This window comes from Coregonus lavaretus (assembly GCF_964263955.1).
Source record: "Coregonus lavaretus genome assembly, chromosome: 2".
Lineage (NCBI taxonomy): Eukaryota > Metazoa > Chordata > Actinopteri > Salmoniformes > Salmonidae > Coregonus > Coregonus lavaretus.
In genome coordinates, this window is record NC_139989.1 from 64,541,462 (window position 1) to 64,566,943 (window position 25,482).

Below are 25,482 nucleotides of genomic sequence, written 5' to 3' on the forward strand. Positions count from 1 at the left end.
TCTGATCTGGAGAGGAGAGAGCTTCATCAATAACAGCTAGGCTGATCTGGAGAGGAGAGAGATGGCGTTAGCGTAATCAATTATGCACATACCAAGTGGATATACATGGATGCGTGTCACAATGGTAGAATGTAAACAACCCGAGACACCTGGTATTATAAACAACCCGAGACACCTGGTATTATAAACAACCCGAGACACCTGGTATTATAAACAACCCGAGACACCTGGTATTATAAACAACCCGAGACACCTGGTATTATAAACAACCCGAGACACCTGGTATTATAAACAACCCGAGACACCTGGTATTATAAACAACCCGAGACACCTGGTATTATAAACAACCCGAGACACCTGGTAGAAGCTCTCTCAGAGTCAGTCAAAACTTCCAAACGGTCTAAACCATTCCATTATGAGACGGGGGTGAAATCCCAAAGTTGTGCTATATATTCACTTTTAATCTGCAAAAATTACAAATTAATTAGTGGGTGATGGTGATTTCAGATCAAACATTGCTAACTGATAGTGGGGTGGTAGATGTCCAGTTTCCCTTATTGGAAACTCCCTACATACACCAAGTTACGGATATCTCCTGGGGTTGTCCAGCATGCAAAACGACTTGTAGATCAATGATGTCAACACAGTTCCATGCAGTTTGACACATCAGTTGTCACAAAAGATAAAAGGTATTTTCGGAAGGTAGAAAGAACGTAATATCAGCCAAAAACATTACTGAACCATCGATTCCAAATGTTTGAATCGCTTTTCTGACCGATGCATACTTAAACATTTGAATCGGGGGACCGATGCGTATCGGTGAATCGTCGTAGTCTCCCGAGTGGCGCAGTGGTCTAAGGCACTGCATCGCTAGCTGTGCCACTAGAGATCCTGGTTCGAATCCAGGCTCTGTCGTAGCCGGCCGCGACCGGGAGACCCATGGGGCGGCGCACAATTGGCCCAGCGTCATCCAGGGTAGGGGAGGGAATGGCCGGCAGGGATGTAGCTCAGTTGGTAGAGCATGGCGTTTGCAACGCCAGGGTTGTGGGTTCGATTCCCATGGGGGGCCAGTATGAAAAATATAAAAAATAATGTATGCACTCACTGACTGTAAGTCGCTCTGGATAAGAGTGTCTGCTAAATGACTAAAATGTAAATGTAAATGTTACATCCCTAATTGCTAACTAACTGTAAACCATTTTAGCTGGCTAACTGTGACACCACTGTACTATCAATGTAGATTGGCTTAGGACAGTCAACTGAATAAATGACTTTATGATCCAGACTAGACCCATCTGACTGGTTCAACAGTGTGACCTATTTGTTGTGTGTATGTACTGACATGTATGTGTAACTGATAGATGCACACACACTACATGTTAATGTTTTTAAATGTATGTAAATGGTAAGGTATTTTGTCTGTAATGTATTTTTCGTTATGTGTCGGACCCCAGTAAGACTAGCTGTCGCCATTGGCGTCGGCTAATGGGGACCCTAATAAATCAAAAACAGGATGGGGAGAAACTAACAAGGAGAAGGAGGATGTAGTGACCTCATACACTCAATCATCACACAGTCCGCAATGCAAACCTGACACACAATGCAAATAGAGGCATGATGCCACCCAGGAGGTGCTTCTACACCAGCCTGAAAGGGCTGCATGGTCACAGTGGGACAAGGCTTCCTAACATTCTGAATGGAGGCAGAGTTAAGAGATGGCCAGTGTCATTCAAGACAGGTGTAGACATCGTTATACTGCCCCCCCCCGAAGGAGGTACTGTACCCTGCCTCCGCAGCGAACGCACCCTGCCTCCGCGAACGCACGCCAGTCTCTTACCATCTGGTCAGCCAGCAGCAGGACAGTCTTGAGGGAGAACTTGCGCGAGCAGAAGTTGAACAGGTCCTCCAGACTAGGTCCTAACAGCTCCATCACCATCACGTTGTAGTCCCCCTCCGCCCCACACCACTTTATGGTTGGGATACCCACTGTAGGGGGAGAGAGAGAGAGAGAGAAAAGAGAGAGAGAGAAAGGAGAGAGAGAGAAAGAGAGAGGGAGAAGAGAGAGAGAGGGGAAGAAGAGAGAGAGAGGGGAAGAAGAGAGAGAGAGGGGAAGGAGAGAGAGAGAGAGAGGGAAAGAGAGAGAGAGAGGGGAAGAAGAGGGATGTTAGTCATGTTAAAGTGCCACTGTGCTTAATCGTATACCCTTCATACCCACTGTAGGGGGAAAGAAAATAAACATTCTTTTTATAATGCATGTTTTATAATGTCTCTAGAAAGCTTGAGCTTAGAGCAAATGACATAACATATTGAGTATTATTTATTTGATCTGTGAGCATCATGAGGTAGGAGTTAGGAGCTGAAACCAGGCACTAGCCCCTAACTATATCCTATCATAGCTCTGGTATTAGGGCCAGGATGATACCACTATGGCAGTAGACCATAGCTATATCCTATCATAGCACTGGTATTAGGGCCAGGATGACACCACTAGAACATAGCTATATCCTATCATAGCACTGGTATTAGGGCCAGGATGATACCACTATGGCAGTAGAACGTAGCTATATCCTATCATATCACTGGTATTAGGGCCAGGATGATACCACTATGGCAGTAGAACATAGCTATATCCTATCATAGCACTGGTATTAGGGCCAGGATGATACCACTATGGCAGTAGAACGTAGCTTTATCCTATCATATCACTGGTATTAGGGCCAGGATAACACCACTATGGCAGTAGAACATAGCTATATCCTATCATAGCACTGGTATTAGGGCCAGGATGATACCACTATGGCAGTAGAACGTAGCTTTATCCTATCATATCACTGGTATTAGGGCCAGGATGATACCACTATGGCAGTAGAACATAGCTATATCCTATCATAGCACTGGTATTAGGGCCAGGATGATACCACTATGGCAGTAGAACGTAGCTTTATCCTATCATATCACTGGTATTAGGGCCAGGATAACACCACTATGGCAGTAGAACATAGCTATATCCTATCATAGCACTGGTATTAGGGCCAGGATGATACCACTATGGTAGTAGAACATAGCTATATCCTATCATAGCACTGGTGTGTGGAGATGGTTGACAACATACTATACCTGGTGAAAAATGTAACACACATACAAAAGCTCAAGGTGACCTCTACACAGATCTGAGAAGAGGGAGAGGAGGAGGACAGAGAGAGCAGAGGAGGTGGAGGGGAAGCCATTTGATTCAGTTGATTCAGGGCGTCTTTACAGGAGAGCAGATACCCAATTAGATCCCCACCACAGACCTGCTTCTACCCAGAGAGGAGAGGAGAGGGAAGGAGAACATGTCTTCTCTCAGACAGACTAGACAGCATGGATAGATTACAAAGAATACTACTGATGGAGGAATTATGATTATTACTAAAATTGTTAACCCCAATACTGATGATGACTGTGTGAACTGTTAGGGGTATCATTATAAACCCACTAACAGAGGGGGTGAGTTAGAAACTGCTGAGACAAACATTCCAGGATGAAGGGGACTGAGAAACTGGTTAAAGGCCTCCTAAAGGTGGGCGGAGCAAAGTGCCTTTGTGTGTCAAGGGGTATAAAAGCTGTATATGTGTTTTTTGGCGGCAGAGCTCTCCATGATTAAACATACAGATCATTCTTGCCGGTTGTGGACCTTTGTTTAATTCATGATTAAACCACAGCCTTACACCCTCTGGGAATTATTCAGAGCATTAAGTTTGATTAATTAGAGATAGAAATTCTCGTGACAAATGGTCCTTCGAGCCGGATCTCAAAATACGTCTTTATTGTTCTGAGAACACCGAAAACCGTGCACGGGCGGATGATAACATCCGTATAGAATAGACCTGGCCTTTGACGTTAAGGTTATAAACAGGCCGGTGATTAACCTTATGAACGATAAAGACGTTGACGAGATCTGAAAAAGCATTTAAATCCCAACTGCAAGGATAAGGTCAGTAATTTTTATTCATGGCTTTTGGTGAAATTATTTGAACTTGTATAAGAATAGTAATTCTTGTGAAGGGCAGATAATAGTTACCAAAATCTCATAAGGGTATAAAGGAAGGAAGGGGGGGTCCGAAAATGACTCTAGGTAATAGGCCTATACCAAAATAAACTAGTTAATATTGAGATTGTACAAGATAGTCTTTACAATATAAAACAGGAAGGGAGATCATTATCATCGTGTGAGATAGATACATTAAACAAGTCAAGAGTCATAAACAACTGGGGATTTGCTCTAAATCTCTCTATTTCATAAAACTAGAACAGTTACGACCTCTGGGTTACGGATAGTGTTAGCAAAAAATCGTATAAGGTTGTATACGTGTGAGACCTAATGATCCATCGAAATACGTGATAATTGTTTCAAGGAAGGGACTAAAATAGGATGCGTGAGAAAAAAAATGGTTGTCCCATCCGTTTCATGAAACTGGGGTCTTAAAAAACTCTGGGTTACGGGTTGAATAATTTAAATGGTTGATTACAAAAGCAGATCATAACATTTGCTCAAAAGTCGCACCTAATAATAAGTCCCAAAGAAAATAATTATTGATTGAATTATTACTAAATGATAAGGGAGACGGGGGGATTTCTTATTTTTCTACAATGGGAAATAAATATTCTAATTCTAGTCTATTTTTGGTTCCACGGGTAAAAAGTCTGAAGTGATTTGTGTCGATTAAGAATTGGCTAAAAACACCACGAAGCGATTATTTGAGAGGTACCTATAAATTTCTAACGATATATACGTATGAACTTGCTCACCCAAACGTAGACGTACCTCATGGATGAGAAAGTAGAGAATATGAGTTTAAGGTTGTACCGTTGTTTGATCATGTGATAACTACCGTATGATTTGCACCAAAAATCCAGTAATATTCCTTCATAGCTTGTTCTCCAACTTCTTTTTAAATAGGGAGACAATTTGTTTTCAGCACTTTTATTTATTTCCATGACCTGATCAAAACTCATTTTCTCATGGCTCTCTCGTCTCTCTGCAGCAGAAATATGGTGAGCAATATGTTTGGAACATTGACTCGCAACAAAATCACAGTATCGAATCGTAATCCACATATACTTAACATAAATATGAACACAACATGCAACAATTTCCAAGATTTTACTGAGTTACAGTTCATATAAACTAATCAGTCAACTTAAATTAATTAATTAGGCCCTAATCTATGGATTTCACATGACTGGGAATACAGATACGCATCCGTTGGTCAGATACCTTAAAAAAAAAAGTAGGGCCGTGGATCAGAATACCAGTCAGTATCTGGTGTGACCACCATTTGCCTCATGTAGCGTGACACATATCCTTCGCATAGAGTTGATCAGGCTGTTGATTGTTGGCTGTGGAATGTTGTCCCACTCCTCTTCAATGGCTGTGCGAAGTTGCTGGATATTGGCGGGATCTGGAACACGCTGTCATACACGTCGATCCAGAGCATCCCAAACATGCTCAATGGGTGACATGTCTGGTGAGTATGCAGGCCATGGAAGAACTGGTACATTTTCAGCTTCCAAGAATTGTGTACAGATCCTTGTGACATTATCATGCTGAAACATGAGGTGATGGCGGATGAATGGCACGACAACGTCACGGTATCTCTGTGCATTCAAATTGCCATAGATAAAATGCAATTGTGTTCGTTGTCCGTAGCTTATGCCTACCTATACCATAACCCCAGCGCCACCTTGGGGCACTCTGTTCACAACGTTGACATCAGCAAAACACTCACCCACATGACGCCATACACATGGTCTGCGGTTGAGGCTGGTTGGACGTTACGTCAAATTCTCTCAAACAACGTTGGAGGCGGCTTATGGTAAAGAAATGAAAATAAAATTCTCTGGTAACAGCTCTAGTGGAGATTCCTGCAGTCAGCATGCCAATTGCGCGCTCCCCCAAAACTTGAGACATCTGTGTACTGCACATTTTAGAGTGGACTTTTATTGCCCCCAGCACAAGGTGCACCTGTGTAAGCCGTTTAATCAGCTTCTTGATATGCCACATCTGTCAGGTGGATGGATTATCTTGGCAAAGGAGAAATGCTCACTAACAGGGATGTAAACAACTTTGTGCACAGAATTTGAGAGAAGTAAGCTTTTTGTGCGTTTGGAAAATGTCATAATAATATCGTATTGTGAGGTCCGTGGCAATTCCCAGCCCTAATGTAGACCTGCTATACTGCAGACCTGCTATACTGCAGACCTGCTATACTGTATATACGTTATATCTAAAGCTCAGAACATTCTCTCTTTGTAACATACACGGTTAGTTAGGGTGAGTTTTGGGTCACAGTCAGCTCCTCAGTCCAGACAGCTGGTATAGTAGTGGTGGTAGCTGCTGACAGTTCCTGAACGGAGCCTGTTTTAGACTGTCCCTTCCTGCCTTTAGACTGGTGCCTTCCTGCCTTTAGACTGGTGCCTTCCTGCCTTTAGACTGGTGCCTTCCTGCCTTTAGACTGGGGCCTTCCTGCCTTTAGACTGGGGCCTTCCTGCCTTTAGACTGGGGCCTTCCTGCCTTTAGACTGGGGCCTTCCTGCCTTTAGACTGGCCTTCCTGCCTGGCAGCCTGTATGTCCTTCTACAGTAGAGAGAATAGAGTAGTAGACTGCTGATCAGCATTTTACACCTTACCTTACCCAGCTCAGCTACAGACAGACACTAGTTCATAGAGACAGACACGAGATACTAAGTATATTCTCCATGCTCCAGCAAACTCGCTCTGTCGCCACACACATAGACAGTCTGGTGCGTTCGTCCCTTAGTCTTGAACACGTGCTTTTAGCATCTGTCATAGTGAGTACTTGTCATCCAGAGTGTGTTCTGAAAGCTGAAGGAGACATATATGGGCTAGCCAGGCAGTGTGTGTGTGTGTGTGTTAGCCAGGTTAACATCAGCACATAGACCATCTCCAATGGGCAGTGCACCACACCAGGAAGCTGTTTTTAGCAGCAGTAGCCTGTGTATAGGCTACAGTTGAAAAGACTAGATAAGGGGTTCTCCAACTTGTTGAGGCCAGGGACCCCTTTTGCAACAGCAAATTCATCAGGGACCCCCTCATAACTCCAGTGAGATAGAAATAGCATACAAGGAGTTTTACTATGTCGGGCCCTGGGGAAGAACATTTTACAAGGCCCACCTCTTTGCATCGGAGAGAAAATCTTGCAGTTTTCAAGCTAATTTCCTGCAATTCTACAAGCCTCTGTTTTGGTAAAAAGCTGAGGGATGGGCCTGGAGAAATGTAACCACTCAAATTAGAAAGGGCTACGGATGCAAGGACTGACCATCTATGATATCAAAAGTAGAGTTGTAACAATGTTGAGGCTATACAGTGGTTTCTTTTACATTTACATTGTTTACAAACATTGGAGTAAAACAATAAAGTATTTTGGGTTCTGATGGGGTACGACAGTTGAACTTAGCTCATGAAGCATTCATAAGTTATATTCTTCAAGAATCAATGGGTATATCATGGTATTCCATACCAAAAATGGGTGTAGCAACTAAGGATTCTAGCTTTAAACTACTGTGCATTTATGTTAAAATATAATAATTGTATTGAGTACTGTGGATACCAATATCCCTGTGAGTCTACCAGGCCCATGTTGCTGAGGTTTAAGAATATATCTGTAGCTTAATAATATTACATTGTATTACACCCTCTAAACTTATTTGCAGACCCCCAGGGGCTTTAATATTCTAAAAACAACATAGATATTTTTTTTAATTGGAGTGACGGCTATGATTTAGCAGCGCGGCCCGGCGCTGCTAAATGACTATAGGGGAAACACTGATACAGCAACATATATTTAGAAGCAGCTCAACCTTAGACTACATAGACTAGACTGCTGGATATATAAAGCAGCAAATATACAGTGTCCATCTAAGGACCTGTAGGGTCACGCAGCACTAAATAAGACTGTCTACATCCCAAATCGCACCCTATTCCCTATATAGTGCACTCATTTTGACTACACCCCTATGGACCCTGGTAAAAAGTAGTGCACTATAAAGGGAATAGGGTGCCATTTGAGACATAACTTCCATCTAAAATAGCTTCCTCTCATCTGATTCTGTTTCAGGACGTATTCATTAGGGCAAACCCTAGCAAAACATATTGTAACGACAAACGTTTTAAAACAAAAATGTTGTGTTTCTTATTGGACAAGTTCAGATAGCCCCTCCCTGTTTCAGTCCGTTTTCTAACGTTTGGTCTCTAGTGAATACGACCCTGGTAGAGCAATTTATAAAGCAATATTATATATATATATATCATATTGATTAGCCAATATTGATAGAGCAACATGGTGTGTATTGATCCAGTGGTCAGTAGGATAGCAAGGTAATGAGGACTAAGGGGATAATGATGATGGACGTGCAGCAGGGTAATGAGGACTAAGGGGATGATGGTCATGCAGCAGGGTAATGAAGACTAAGGGGATAAGGATGATGGTCGCGTCGCAGGTTCATGAGGACTAAGAGGATAATGATGATGATCGTGCAGCAGGGTAATGAGGACTAAGAGGATAATGATGATGATTGTGCAGCAGGGCCATAAGGACTAAGAGGATAATGATGATGATCGTGCAGCAGGGTAATGAGGACTAAGGGGATGATGGTCGTACAGCAGGGTAATGAAGACTAAGGGGATAATGATGATGGTCGTGCAGCAGGGTAATGAGGACTAACGGGACAATGATGTTGGTCGTGTAGCAGGGAAATGAGGACTAACGGGACAATGATGATGGTCGTGTAGCAGGGTAATGAGGACTAACGGGACAATGATGATGGTCGTGCAGCAGGGCAATGAGGACTAAGGGGATAATGATGTTCGTGCAGCAGGGCAATGAGGACTAAGGGGATAATGATGATGTTGTGCAGCAGGGTAATGAGGAATAAGAGGATGATGATGACGGTGGTCATGCAGCAGGGTAATGAGGACTAAGGGGATAATGATGGTCATGCAGCAGGGTAATGAGGACCAGGGGGATAATGATGGTAGTGCAGCAGGGTAATGAGGACAAAGGCAATAATGATGATAGTCCTCATTACCATGCTGCACGACCATCATCATTATCCCCTTAGTCCTCATTACCCTGCTGCACGACCAAGGGGATAATGATGATGGTAGTGCAGCATTGTGTCGTCTCTTTTTGATCATATAATACAACATGGTTGTGCTTTGTTCTCGCTGCTACACTGGAGGCTCATTTTACCACACACACACAGTGTATGAATATTCATGAGCTGGAGGATGGATGGAGGTGACCCAGAGAAGAGAAATGCAGCGAGCGACTCTGCCCCTCCCCCACACCTCCCCCTTCCCTCTATAGGATAGGCCTGTTACTGGGACTGCAGGCTGTTACACACACACACACACACAACACACACCTTTACACAACACACACACCCTGGAGGGAAACACACCTTTACACAACACACACACCCTGGAGGGAAACACACCTTTCCACAACACACACACCCTGGAGGGGAACACACCTTTACACAACACACACAACACACACCCTGGAGGGAAACTCACCTTCACGCAATACACACACTGGAGGGGAGAACACACCTTTAAACGCACACACACACACTGGGGGGGAAACACACATTCACACACGCACAGAGGATCCTGACTGACCAGCCAGGGTAAAGGTCACAGAGGATCCTGACCAGCCAGGGTAGAGGTCACAGATTATCCTGACTGACCGACCGGCCAGGGTATAGGTCATAGAGGATCCTTAATGACTGACTGGCCAGGATAAAGGTCACAAAGGACCCTGACTGACATCGTGGTGAGGCTGTATGTTAATGTGGACAGGGCTAACCCCAGGGCTAACCTGGCTTTGTCCTGTTACTCAGCTAATAACCTCAGGACAGGGCTTACCTGTCTGTGTCCTATTACTCAGCTAATAACCTCAGGACAGGGCTAACCTGGCTGTGTCATATTACTCAGCTAATAACCTCAGGACAGGGCTTACCTGGCTGTGTCCTATTACTCAGCTAATAACCTCAGGACAGGGCTAACCTGGCTCTGTCCAATTACTCAGCTAATAACCTCAGGACAGGGCTAACCTGGCTGTGTCATATTACTCAGCTAATAACCTCAGGACAGGGCTTACCTGACTGTGTCCTATTACTCAGCTAATAACCTCAGGACAGGGCTAACCTGGCTCTGTCCAATTACTCAGCTAATAACCTCAGGACAAGGCTAACCTGGCTGTGTCCTATTACTCAGCTAATAACCTCAGGACAGGGCTAACCTGGCACTGTTCTATTACTCAGCTAATAACCTCAGGACAGGGCTAACCTGGCACTGTTCTATTACTCAGCTAATAACCTCAGGACAGGGCTAACCTGGCTGTGTCTTGTTACTCAGCTAATTACAATGAAAATAAGGAAAACCTGCACTTGCTGGAATACTTTAGCAGTTTATGTCTTTTAGCAGCAGCAGAGGTCAACAATACATTCAAACTGCAACAGTATTCCAGTGAGGTCAACAATACATTCCAAACTCCAACAGTATTCCAGTGAGAGGTCAACAATACATTCAAACTGCAACAGTAGTCCAGTGAGAGATCAACAATACATTCAAACTGCAACAGTATTCCAGTGAGAGGTCAACAATACATTCCAAACTGCAACAGTATTCCAGTGAGAGGTCAACAATACATTCCAAACTGCAACAGTATTCCAGTGAGAGGTCAACAATACATTCAAACTGCAACAGTATTCCAGTGAAGGCGGGGTTTCTTTTTTATTTTGTATCTTTGAACCCGGCACCTGAAGACTTTCTGACAGCCCCACTACAGGCTGTTTGATGTGAGCACGCCGTCGACTTTTCATCCTCAGCTAATTACACCACACTCTCCATCTACACCAGGATCAATAGGTCACACCTGGACTAGAGCCATCTGGCAGACAGGGTCAGACAACTGGAGTGAAAGGAGAGGGTTGGTAAGGGGATTGGATTATTATTCATGTTAGGGGAGTGTTTGGGGTAAGGTGAGGTGAGGAGGGGGTGAGGGGACTGTGTATAAGAGGGATGTGTTGAGATATGTGATTGTAGTTACATAAATAGCAGTACATTAAGGGTGGTGTGTTCTGGTTTGGACCCAGCACAGCGCAGGGCAGTTACAGGAGTTACTGCTCGTCGAACATCTCATTCCAAAATCATGGAGTTGGTCTCCCTTTCACAGCTATAAACAGCCTCCACTCTTCTGTGAAGGCTTTCCACTAGATGTTGGAACATTGCTGCAGGGACTTGCTTCCATTCAGCTACAAGAGCATTTAGTGAGGTCGGGCACTGATGTTGAGCGATTAGGCCTGGCTCGCAGTCAGCGTTCCAATTCATCCCAAAGGTGTTCGATGGGGTGGAGGTCAGGGCTCTGTCATGTTCTTCAACACCGATCTTGACAAACCCTTTCTGTATGGACCTCACTTTGTGCACGGGGGCATTGTCATACTGAAACAGGAAAGGGCCTTCCCAAAACTGTTGCCACAAAGTTGGAAGCACAGAATCGTCTAGAATGTCATTGTATGCTGTAGTGTTAAGATTTCCCTTCACTGGAACTATGGCGCCTAGGCCGAACCATAAAAAACACCCACAGTCCAATGCAGGCAGCGTTCTCCTGGCATCCGCCAAACCCAGATTCGTCCGTCGGACTGCCAGATGGTGAAGCGTGATTTATCACTCCAAAGAACGCGTTTCCACTGCTCCAGAGTCCAATGGCGGCGAGCTTTACACCACTCATCTTAGGCTTGTGTGCGGCTGCTCGGCCACGGAAACCCATTTAATTAAGCTCCCGACTAACAGTTCTTGTGCTGACGTTGCTTCCAGAGACAGATTGGAACTCAGCAGTGAGTGTTGCAATCGAGGACAGACTATCTTTAAGCGCTATTGTTAGATTAATTTGTATTTTAAGAATAATGACTAAAGGATTTCACCCCAAATACAGTATAAATGTGTGAACGGTGTTAAGAGTTATAATGTAGTGGCAACCCACTAACAGAGGGGGGCGGGACTAAATATTCCAGGGTGAAGGAGACTGCGGAAACTGTTTAAGAAAGCCTCTTAAAGGTGGGCGGAGCAAAGTGCCTTTGTGTGTCAAGGGGTATAAAACAGTATGTATGGGTTTTGGCGCCAGAGCTCTCCATGAATAAAAATACAGATCATTGTTGCTGGTTGTGGACCTTGAATCATTTATGATTAAAACCAGAGCCTTACAACCCCTGGTAATAATTCAAGCTTAGGTTGAATTAGAGATAGAAATTCTCGTGACAGCTATGCGCTTCAGCACTCGGCGGTCCCGTTCTGTGAGCTTGTGTGGCCTACCACTTCGCGGTTGTGCCGTTGTTGCTCCTAGACATTTCCACTTCACAATAACAGCACTTACAGTTGACCGGGGAAGCTCTAGCAGGGCAGAAATTTGACGAACTGACTTGTTGGAAAGGTGGCATCCTATGACGGTGCCACGTTGAAAGTCAATGAGCTCTTCAGTACGGGCCATTCTACTGCTAATGTTTGTCTATGGAGATTGCATGGCTGTGTGCTCGATTTTATATACCGGTCAACAACGGGTGTGGCTGAAATAGCCGAATCCACTAATTTGAAGGGGTGTCCACGTACCTTTGGCCATATAGTGTATATAAGAGCTGGTAGGATGACCAATACACCAGTTACAGGAGTGACCTAGATAAGAGCTGTTAGGATAACCAATACACCAGTTACAGGAGTGACCTAGATAAGAGCTGTTAGGATAACCAATACACCAGTTCAGGAGTGATATAGATAAGAGCTGGTAGGATGACCACTAGGCCAGTTACAGGAGTGATATAGCTAAGAGCTGGTAGGATAACCAATACACCAGTTACAGGAATGATCTAGATAAGAGCTGGTAGGATGACCAATACACCAGTTACAGGAGTGATATAGATAAGAGCTGGTAGGATAACCAATACACCAGTTATAGGAGTGATATACAGTGGGGAGAACAAGTATTTGATACACTGCAGATTTTGCAGGTTTTCCTACTTACAAAGCATGTAGAGGTCTGTAATTTTTATCATAGGTACACTTCAACTGTGAGAGACGGAATCTAAATCAAAAATCCAGAAAATCACATTGTATGATTTTTAAGTAATTAATTTGCATTTTATTGCATGACATAAGTATTTGATACATCAGAAAAGCAGAACTTAATATTTGGTACAGAAACCTTTGTTTGCAATTACAGAGATCATATGTTTCCTGTAGGTCTTGACCAGGTTTGCACACACTGCAGCAGGGATTTTGGCCCACTCCTCCATACAGACATTCTCCAGATCCTTCAGGTTTCGGGGCTGTCGCTGGGCAATACGGACTTTCAGCTCCCTCCAAAGATTTTCTATTGGGTTCAGGTCTGGGGACTGGCTAGGCCACTCCAGGACCTTGAGATGCTTCTTACGGAGCCACTCCTTAGTTGCCCTGGCTGTGTGTTTCGGTGCTCTTACTGAGGGAAGGAGGTTGTTGGCCAAGATCTCGCGATACATGGCCCCATCCATCCTCCCCTCAATACGGTGCAGTCGTCCTGTCCCCGTTGCAGAAAAGCATCCCCAAAGAATGACGTTTCCACCTCCATGCTTCACGGTTGGGATGGTGTTTTTGGGGTTGTACTCATCCTTCTTCTTCTTCCTCCAAACACAGCGAGTGGAGTTTAGACCAAAAAGCTATATTTTTGTCTCATCATACCACATGACCTTCTCCCATTCCTTCTCTGGATCATCCAGATGGTCATTGGCAAACTTCAGACGGGCCTGGACATGCGCTGGCTTGAGCAGGGGGACCGTGCGTGCGCTGCAGGATATTAATCCATGACGGCGTAGTGTGTTACTAATGGTTTTCTTTGAGACTGTGGTCACAGCTCTCTTCAGGTCATTCACCAGGTCCTGCCGTGAAGTTCTGGGCTGATCCCTCACCTTCCTCATGATCATTGATGCCCCACGAGGTGAGATCTTGCATTGAGCCCCAGACCGAGGCTGATTGACCGTCATCTTTAACTTCTTCCATTTTCTAATAATTGCGCCAACAGTTGTTGCCTTCCAAGCTGCTTGCCTATTGTCCTGTAGCCCATCCCAGCCTTGTGCAGGTCTACAATTTTATCCCTGATGTCCTTACACAGCTCTCTGGTCTTGGCCATAGTGGAGAGGTTGGAGTCTGTTTGATTGAGTGTGTGGACAGGTGTCTTTTATATACAGTGGGGGAAAAAAGTATTTAGTCAGCCACCAATTGCGCAAGTTCTCCCACTTAAAAAGATGAGGCCTGTAATTTTCATCATAGGTACACGTCAACTATGATAGACAAAATGAGAAAAAAGAATCCAGAAAAACACATTGTAGGATTTTTTATGAATTTATTTGCTAATTATGGTGGAAAATAAGTATTTGGTCACCTACAAACAAGCAAGATTTCTGGCTCTCACAGACCTGTAACTTCTTCTTTAAGAGGCTCCTCTGTCCTCTACTCGTTACCTGTATTAATGGCACCTGTTTGAACTTGTTATCAGTATAAAAGACACCTGTCCACAACCTCAAACAGTCACACTCCAAACTCCACTATGGCCAAGACCAAAGAGCTGTCAAAGGACACCAGAAACAAAATTGTAGACCTGCACCAGGCTGGGAAGACTGAATCTGCAATAGGTAAGCAGCTTGGTTTGAAGAAATCAACTGTGGGAGCAATTATTAGGAAATGGAAGACATACAAGACCACTGATAATCTCCCTCGATCTGGGGCTCCACGCAAGATCTCACCCCGTGGGGTCAAAATGATCACAAGAACGGTGAGCAAAAATCCCAGAACCACACGGGGGGGGGACCTAGTGAATGACCTGCAGAGAGCTGGGACCAAAGTAACAAAGCCTACCACCAGTAACACACTACGCCGCCAGGGACTCAAATCCTGCAGTGCCAGACGTGTCCCCCTGCTTAAGCCAGTACATGTCCAGGCCCGTCTGAAGTTTGCTAGAGTGCATTTGGATGATCCAGAAGAGGATTGGGAGAATGTCATATGGTCAGATGAAACCAAAATAGAACATTTTGGTAAAAACTCAACTCGTCGTGTTTGGAGGACAAAGAATGCTGAGTTGCATCCAAAGAACACCATACCTACTGTGAAGCATGGGGGTGGAAACATCATGCTTTGGGGCTGTTCTTCTGCAAAGGGACCAGGACGACTGATCCGTGTAAAGGAAAGAATGAATGGGGCCATGTATCGTGAGATTTTGAGTGAAAACCTCCTTCCATCAGCAAGGGCATTGAAGATGAAACGTGGCTGGGTCTCTCAGCATGACAATGATCCCAAACACACCGCCCGGGCAACGAAGGAGTGGCTTCGTAAGAAGCATTTCAAGGTCCTGGAGTGGCCTAGCCAGTCTCCAGATCTCAACCCCATAGAAAATCTTTGGAGGGAGTTGAAAGTCCGTGTTGCCCAGCGACAGCCCCAAAACATCACTGCTCTAGAGGAGATCTGCATGGAGGAATGGGCCAAAATACCAGCAACAGTGTGTGAAAACCTTGTGAAGACTTACAGAAAACGTTTGACCTGTGTCATTGCCAACAAAGGGTATATAACAAAGTATTGAGAAACTTTTGTTATTGACCAAATACTTATTTTCCACCATAATTTGCAAATAAATTCATTAAAAATCCTACAATGTGATTTTCTGGATTTATTTTCTCATTTTGTCTGTCATTGTTGACGTGTACCTATGATGAAAATTACAGGCCTCTCATCTTTTTAAGTGGGAGAACTTGCACAATTGGTGGCTGACTAAATACTTTTTTTCCCCACTGTAGGTAACGAGTTCAAACAGGTGCAGTTAATACGGTAAATGAGTGGAGAACAGGAGGGCTTCTTAAAGAAAAACTAACAGGTCTGTGAGAGCCGGAATTCTTACTGGTTGGTAGGTGATCAAATACTTATGTCATGCAATAAAATGCAAATGAATTACTTAAAAATCATACAATGTGATTTTCTGGATTTTTGTTTTAGATTCCGTCTCTCACAGTTGAAGCGTACCTATGATAAAAATTACAAACCTCTACATGCTTTGTAAGTAGGAAAACCTGCAAAATCAGCAGTGTAATAAAATGCAAATGAATTACTTAAAAATCATACAATGTGATTTTCTGGATTTTTGTTTTAGATTCCGTCTCTCACAGTTGAAGCGTACCTATGATAAAAATTACAAACCTCTACATGCTTTGTAAGTAGGAAAACCTGCAAAATCAGCAGTGTATCAAATACTTGTTCTCCCCACTGTAGATAAGAGCTGGTAGGATAACCAATACATCAGTTACAGGAGTGATATAGATAAGAGCTGGTAGGATGACCACTAGGCCAGTTACAGTGATCTAGATAAGAGCTGGTAGGATGATCACTAGGCCAGATGTATGGTGTAGTGTCGTACCTCCTCCCTGCATCATCTTGTATATCTTGCTCTCGATGTGAAGCTGTGGGTGCTTGGTCTTCACACATTCTAGCTTGATGGCCACCTCCTCTCCTACGGAGATATCAGTACCTAGAGAGAGACACAGATTAGATATTAACATTCAGAATTGGTCAACTTCTTCATTGAATATCTTAAAAAGCTTGCAGGATTCGTTAAAGAAACCGGATTTGTTACCGAACAAGTCTTGCACTAAAACTCCACCACACATCACGAAACGGAAATATTCACAGACCAGATGTTGTAGCCGAATTACACGCACAGGATCATAGGTCTCATAGGCTCACTCATACGTCCACACCACAGGATCATAGGCTCACTCATACATCCACACCACAGGATCATAGGCCTCATAGGCTCACTCATACGTCCACACCACAGGATCATAGGCTCACTCATACGTCCACACTACAGGATCATAGGCCTCATAGGCTCACTCATACGTCTACACCACAGGATCATAGGCTCACTGTCATGTGAATTTCTATCTCTAATTCAACCTACGCTTGAATCATTACCAGAGGTTGTAAGGCTCTGGTTTTAATCATAAATGATTCAAGGTCCATAACCACGAAGAAGGATTTTTTATATTTTTATTCATGGAGAGCTCTGGCGCCAAAAACACATACAGTTTTATACCTCCTGAACTTGACTCCTCCCACCTTTAGGTGGCTTTTCTAAACAGTTTCCGCCTTCCCCTTCACCCTTGAATGTTTAGTACCGCCCCCTCTGTTAGTGGGTTGACACTACATGATAATTCTAACATTTATACTGTATTTGGGGTGAAATCCTTTAGTCATTATTCTTAAAATACAAATTAATCTAACACTCACTCATACGTCCACACCACAGGATCATAGGCCTCATAGGCTCACTCATACGTCCACACCACAGGATCATAGGCCTCATAGGCTCACTCATACGTCCACACCACAGGATCATAGGCTCACTCATACGTCCACACCACAGGATCATAGGCCTCATAGGCTCACTCATACGTCTACACCACAGGATCATAGGCTCACTCATACGTCCACACCACAGGATCATAGGCTCACTCATACGTCCACACCACAGGATCATAAGGCTGGGCGATATGGCCTAAAACTCATATCTCGATTTTTTCAAACTTATGAGCAATTCACGATATATATATATATCTTTAAAAATAATGTTTTCTCTAAATAAGCTTTGTTGTACAATTAAAGGTCAAATGCACTGCATTTAAAACAGCCAGCAATAATCTAATGAATTCAGGGCTTGTGAAATTATACCTAGGCTGAATATATGCCTTCCACAACCATAACACATTTTAGTCATTTAGCAGATGCTCTTATCCAGAACGACTTACAGGAGTAATTAGGGTTAAGTGCCTTGCTCAAGGGCACATCGACATATTTATTTTATTTTACCCCGGCTCGGGGATTCCCTTTCGGTTACTGGCACAAAGCTCTTAACCGCTAAATTAAATAGTTTTACCTGCTTTTTTTGCAATAATCACTGATCTGGCTTTCGGGTCGGTCTATAAAAATGTACAAACGTAACCAGAACCCATGCATAATTGTAGCAGGCATTATAGAAAATTAACACAGGTCTCATAAACAATCTCTCAAGCACAAGCCCACGTGCTAGTAAGTAGACAGCTAATACTTACATTTCAAGTTTAGCCAACTTGGATCTATTTGCTAGCTTAACAGGGCAAAACTGTTGAATTGTTATGAACACACCCTCCTGTCCTTCTCCAGCTGTTTGAACAGCATGCTAGCCTGTTCACTTTGTTCAGATGTTGAAATCAAGTGGCCTACCTTATTTCTCAGAATGAGTTGGCAATTCCTTATATAATTGTTTTTGCTTATTGCACGTTTATAAAACACAGACTAAAACAGCTAGTATAACAGTTTTTATTTGACTAAAATGCTACTAGCGATACGTGGAACCGTAATGCGCGCGAGACAAACTGGGCATTAATTTTCCAGAAAATGTTTCATTGGTACATCCGTTTTAGTATTGACTGCTCTGCTCTAAATCTGAGGAGTTGAAACATATACAGGGTATGGTTAGAAAGGTTAACTTCTCCTCTATTACAGTAAAATAAATGTCTCAATGTGTTTCCAGTGTCCATATGACCGATTCTGTTGGACCAAACCTCAAATGCAAATAGCGAGTTGAAACCGCTTGTCAGAGGAAGAAGTGATCGCTCATCTTTGTTGTTGTGAGTGGTAGGGGGAGGGGCTTGGTGTGTGTGTAAACCGTAGAGTAAGAGAAGAAGCGAGAGGTTTCACTCGCCAAAATCGGTCCAAAATAAGCCCAATGCGTTTCTATGGGCTTATTTTGGACCTAAGCTTGTCGCCTGCCTTCCCACCATCGGGACGACGGTGTCTCTGTCCCTCTCTCTGTCCCGCTTTCCCCAGTCTCTCTATAACTCTGTCCCTCTTTCCCCCGTCTCTATAACTCCGTCCCTCTTTCCCCCATCTCTCTCCAACTGTCTCTTTCCCCCGTCTCTCTATAACTCTGTCCCTCCTTCTCCCATCTCTCTCCAACTGTCTCTCTTTCCCCCGTCTCTCTATAACTCTGTCCCTCCTTCTCCCATCTCTCTCTAACTGTCCCTCTTTCCCCCGTCTCTCTATAACTCTCTGTCCCTCTGTCCCTCTTTCCCCCGTCTCTCTCTGTCCCTCTTTCCCCGTCTCTATATAACTCTGTCCCTCTTTCCCCCGTCTCTATAACTCCGTCCCTCTTTCCCCATCTCTCTCCAACTGTCTCTCTTTCCCCCGTCTCTCTATAACTCTGTCCCTCCTTCTCCCATCTCTCTCTAACTGTCCCTCTTTCCCCCGTCTCTCTATAACTCTCTGTCCCTCTTTCCCCGTCTCTATATAACTCTGTCCCTCTTTCCCCCGTCTCTATAACTCCGTCCCTCTTTCCCCCATCTCTCTCCAACTGTCCCTCTGTCCCCCGTCTCTCTATAACTCTCTATCCCTCTTTCCCCCGTCTCTCTATAACTCTGTCCCCCGTCTCTCTATAACTCTGTCCCCCGTCTCTCTATAACTCTGTCCCCCGTCTCTCTATAACTCTGTCCCCCGTCTCTCTATAACTCTGTCCCCCGTCTCTCTATAACTGTCCCTCTTTCCCCCGTCTCTCTATAACTCTGTCCCCCGTCTCTCTATAACTCTGTCCCTCTTTCCCCCGTCTCTCTATAACTCTGTCCCTCTTTCCCCCGTCTCTCTATAACTCTGTCCCCAGTCTCTCTATAACTCTGTCCCCCGTCTCTCTATAACTCTGTCCCCCGTCTCTCTATAACTCTGTCCCCCGTCTCTCTATAACTCTGTCCCCCGTCTCTCTATAACTCTCTATCCCTCTTTCCCCCGTCTCTCTATAACTCTCTGTCCCCGTTTCTCCCCTGCTTCCTGTCTTCTGGCATCCCTCAGTATACATCATTACCCACTTGTGTTATAAATAATAAATAATAAATAATATGCCATTTAGCAGACGCTTTTATCCAAAGCGACTTAGTCATGTGTGCATACATTTTTGTGTATGGGTGGTCCATGACAGCATTCCCTAAATAACCAACCTCTGTCACAATACAATAACACTGCTTCTCAGCGCTCATCCTTCCTACTGTTCATGGACAGATTGGTGACAACACCATTTACATTTACATTTTACATTTTAGTCATTTAGCAGACGCTCTTATCCAGAGCGACTTACAGGAGCAATTAGGGTTAAGTGCCTTGCTTAAGGGCACAGACAGATTTTTCACCTAGTCGGCTCGGGGATTAGAACCAGCGACCTTTCGGTTACTGGCACAACGCTCTTACCCACTAAGCTACCTGCCGCTGGATCTCAAGCATCCAACAAAATCTCTATTCTCGACCCATTCATCACCAACATCCGTGGGTCTTGTTCATAAGCACCAAACTAAAGAAAAAGGTCAGAAACAGAGAGAAATGGAGAGGTACTGTCTAAGCAGTTATACAAATGGGGAGTCCTAATGAACACAACCCTGGTGTAACCCCCACTCCATACTCAATATAATGATGGGTGAGGGAGGGGGTATTTAAATGAGAGCAGAAAGAGGTAGCCCTTTATGCAAATCACCCTCCAAAACTGGGACATAGTAAATTATGAGGCAAGGAACGCAATTATAAAGCGCTGCCATTTCAAAGAATAACACTGTGTGTGTAGTGTGTTATAGCCCCAGGTGCTACAACATCAACACTACAAATTAAAATGGTTTGTAATAGAGAATACCTCCCTCACCCTACCCTCGGTCCAATCCCACTGGAGCTCCCTCCCCCTATCCTGGTCCAATCCCACTGGAGGTCCGTCCCCTTACCTTGGTCCAATACCAGTGGAGGTCCCTCCCCCTACCCTGGTCCAATCCCAGTGGCACTGGAGGTCCCTCCCCCTACCCTGGTCCAATCCCAGTGGAGGTCCCTCCCCCTGGTCCAATCCCAGTGGCCCATGAGGCCATGCTAGAATGCTGTGGTTGGCCAAGACTCACTTGTGTCAATAATTCAGCTGATTTTCCTGACTGAATTATAAACAGAGGGCTTTCCTTCTCCCATCATACTATAGGGGATTGTTTCTTCATACTAACCTTAAGATGAATGACCTTCTAAATGACTCAAATATTGATACACATCTACAAGTACATCAGCATTATAAGGAAATCAATCCGTGGTCATTTTCTGAACACAGGTGCAGAGAGAGGCCCAGCTCCAAAAACAAGTTGTGTTACCTCAAGGACAGATCAGAGATCAGGATCCTCCTGGTATGGCCTGTGTAACGTTACGTTATGGACAGATCAGAGATCAGGATCCTCCTGGCATGGCCTGTATAATGTTATGTTACGGACAGATCAGAGATCAGGATCCTGCTGGTATGGCCTGTGTTATGTTATGTTATGTTATGTTACGGACAGATCAGAGATCAGGATCCTCCTGGTATGGCCTGTGTAATGTTATCTCAGGGACAGATCAGAGATCAGGATCCTCCTGGTATGGCCTGTGTAATGTTATGTTACAGACAGATCAGAGATCAGGATCCTCCTGGTATGGCCTGTGTTATGTTATGGACAGATCAGAGGTCAGGATCCTCCTCGTATGGCCTGTGTAATGTTATGTTATGGACAGATCAGAATCCTCCTGGTATGGCCTGTGTAATGTTATGTTATGGACAGATCAGAGATCAGTATCCTGGTATGGCCTGTGTAATATGTTATGGACAGATCAGAGGTCAGGATCCTCCTGGTATGACCTATGTAATGTTATGGACAGATCAGTATCTTCCTGGTATGGCCTGTGTAATGTTATGGACCGATCAGAGATCAGGATCCTCCTGGTATGGCCTGTGTAACGTTATGTTATGGACAGATCAGAGATCAGTATCCTGGTATGGCCAGTGTAATATGTTATGGACAGATCAGAGGTCAGGATCCTCCTGCTGCGGCCTGTGTAATGTTATGGACAGATCAGAGGTCAGGATCCTCCTGGTATGACCTATGTAATGTTATGGACAAATCAGTATCCTCCTGGTATGGCCTGTGTAATGTTATGGCCAGGTCAGAGATCAGTATCCTCCTGGTATGGCCTGTGTAATGTTATGGACAGATCAGAGGTCAGGATCCTCCTGGTATGGCCTGTGTAATGTTATGGACAGATCAGAGGTCAGGATCCTCCTGGTATGGCCTGTGTAATGTTATGGACAGATCAGAGGTCAGGATCCTCCTGGTATGGCCTGTGTAAATGGGACTAGTTCCTCTGGTAGGGGTATAACAGAAACTCTATACACTTTATGTAACTAACCCAACCTTTCCCCTCACCTCCCTAATGCATTTACGGCTGTGTCTGTGTGTGTTTGTTTCTGTTTCTGTGTGTGTCTGTCCTACAGAGAGATGTGTAGTGTGTCTAAACGGCTTTGTTTAGCGCACGAGTCACTAGCTAGCTGCCCCTCATTGACTCCTATATGTGTGTAACCCTTAAAATCACTCCCCCATCCAGTAAATAACCATGATCGATTAGCAATAATGCTAGTCTAGACATGAAGGGTTAATGGTCAATGTGGGTTAGTTAGCAACACTGCTAGTCTAGACATGAAGGGTTAATGGTTAATGTGGGTTAGTTAGCAATACTGCTAGTATAGACATGAAGGGTTAATGGTCAATGTGGGTTAGTTAGCAACACTGCTAGTCTAGACATGAAGGGTTAATGGTTAATGTGGGTTAGTTAGCAATACTGCTAGTATAGACATGAAGGGTTAATGGTCAATGTGGGTTAGTTAGCAACACTGCTAGTATAGACTAGCATAGATTGAACTATGTCCAACTCGACAATGACAAAGTATTCCCACTACATAACATAGGCCTACTCAAATGTACCCTACCTTAACCCCTACCCCCTTCATAACACACACACAAACGTCAGTGGGATTCATGGGGAGGGCTGCAGGGGTTTGTGGGTATGCATCATGGTGTCTCAACGCTCCGTTGGACATACCACCAGCCCATTTCCATCTAAATGGAGCTCCTCTATTGTTCAGGGGTGGGACACACACATACACCACTGAATAGCTTGTCACACTCTGCTGCACTCAGGCAATGATCACACACGTTCTGAAGCTACGCACAAAACTATAAACACACAAAGTCAGACAACACTGCCTTTAGCGTCGCTATGAAAAGGAGAAAGGACTCACACTCTCTCTCTCGGTTCACAGCATATTAGCATAATGGTTGTGACGGTGCATGTCTAGACGTTCAGATCTCCCCTATTCACATCAGGCGAGGCTAGCTAGGTTCAGGCTCTGGCTGCAGAGCAACAGCCCTCTCTCCCTCGCCTCAGAAACACGCCTGAACAACAAGCTCAACGACCGCTGGGCTGCTCTTATCGTATACAGAGCATTCAGTCTGTGTAGTGTGTATATATGAACAGGCCAATTATCAAGTTTAGGTTGGGAAACGCACAAACATGCAACAGCAAATAGAAACAAGCCACCAACTCATCAACAAGAAAAACTAGGAAGTTAGATGCTCCCTCGCTCTCTCTCTCTCTCTCTAAACACAACGCCTAGAAAAAAAATAACTAGGACAGCTAGTCTTTTTTCATATAACCTACACAGCTTTCACTCTGCGTCTACACGAACAGGCCTGCCCTGTGGCCAACCATGCTTGTAAAACACAGAAATATGCAACAACAGAACAAGAACAACTCTCTCCTTTTCCTCTAACTCATAAAGAAGAAAGGCTGGGGATTCTGTAGGCATGAAGTGAACGTGAGACACCGTTTTAGGGGAGCCGGTCAGGGTGTGTGTTATCTTAACAGGAATGTGATTCTTCTGGACACATTCAGCAGGGGATGCTCCCCTCCTACTCACACTGCAAGGGTGTGTGTGTAGACATGCTCAGACATCCCTTCAGGAATCGAACCAGGAACTAGCTACAACCTGACCTATTTAAGCAATAAGGCCCGAGGAGGTGTGGTATATAGCCAATATATCACGGCTAAGGGCTATTCTTAGGCAAGACGCAACGCGGAGTGCCTGGATAAAGCCATTAGCCGTGGTATATTTGCCATATACCACAAACCCCAGAGGTGCTTTATTGCTATTAGAAACTGGTTACCAACACAATTAGCAGTAAAAATACATGTTTTGTCATACCCGTGGTATATGGTGTGATATAAGACGGCTTTCAGCCAATCAGCATTCAGGGCTCAAACCACCTATACAAAAAAAAATCCATCAAAATCCGTCAGGTTAAGCTAGAGATATCAGGTTTGTTGTATTGTCTGCGTCTCAATCCACTGCATCCGCCTATGTGAGCCTTCCGCATCCGCGGTGGAAGGTGGCCGGGCTACAGCGGTGTTTGTCAGACCATGAGAGATCCTGAAAATCTGTATTTTCACTAAAACGTCTGTAGCGTCCGAACGGTTTGGCCTACAAACTATTATGAGACTCTCAGGAACACGGTGGTGTTCTCCGTTTTGCTCTACGACCCCCATAAGTGTCACAGGACTCTGTCAGGAAGAATACTAACTAGACAAAGCCAGTCCCCAGATCAGACAGGAAGAATACTAACTAGACAAAGCCAGTCCCCAGATCAGTCAGGATGAATACTAACTAGACAAAGCCAGTCCTCAGATCAGTCAGGAAGAATACTAACTAGACAAAGCCAATCCCCAGATCAGTCAGGAAGAATACTAACTAGACAAAGGCTAGGCAACCATCACCTCCCCTCTCACAGAAACATCATCTGAACCTGCATGATTTTTGTTCCCAAAATGAAAAGTGTAGTTTATTGTTTTTCTCTTCTGGGGGGGGGTTGGACCTGACTGGCTGACTGGGGTTGTTCTGGGTTGGACCTGACTGGCTGACTGGGGTTGTTCTGGGTTGGACCTGACTGGCTGACTGGGGTTGTTCTGGGTTGGACCTGACTGGCTGACTGGGGTTGTTCTGGGTTGGACCTGACTGGCTGACTGGGGTTGTTCTGGGTTGGACCTGACTGGCTGACTGGGGTTGTTCTGGGTTGGACCTGACTGGGGTTGTTCTGGGTTGGACCTGACTGGCTGACTGGGGTTGTTCTGGGTTGGACCTGACTGGTTGACTGGGGTTGTTCTGGGTTGGAGCTGACTAGCGTTGTTCTGGGTTGGAGCTGACTGGCTGACTGTGTTTGTTCTGGGTTGGAGCTGACTGGCTGACTGTGTTTGTTCTGGGTTGGAGCTGACTGGCGTTGTTCTGGGTTGGAGCTGACTGGCGTTGTTCTGGGTTGGAGCTGACTGGCGGACTGGCGTTGTTCTGGGTTGGAGCTGACTGGCGTTGTTCTGGGTTGGAGCTGACTGGCGTTGTTCTGGGTTGGAGCTGACTGGCGTTGTTCTGGGTTGGACCTGACTGGCATTGTTCTGGGTTGGACCTGACTGGTTGACTGGGGTTGTTCTGGGTTGGACCTGACTGGTTAACTG

General features: G+C 44.7%; 1 protein-coding gene across 1 annotated transcript in view; it reads right to left on the minus strand.

The window, feature by feature from the left end:
- The window catches only part of LOC311100907 (casein kinase I-like), a 52,699-nt gene that overhangs the window by 17,771 nt on the left and 9,446 nt on the right, over window positions 1-25,482 (minus strand). Inside the window, exons 2-3 of the mRNA XM_084141891.1 lie at window positions 16,490-16,600; window positions 1,838-1,986 (exon numbers count right to left, since the gene is read on the minus strand). Of these exons, the coding sequence (XP_083998017.1) occupies window positions 1,838-1,986; window positions 16,490-16,600 (260 nt within the window). The remainder of the gene's footprint in view (window positions 1-1,837; window positions 1,987-16,489; window positions 16,601-25,482) is intronic.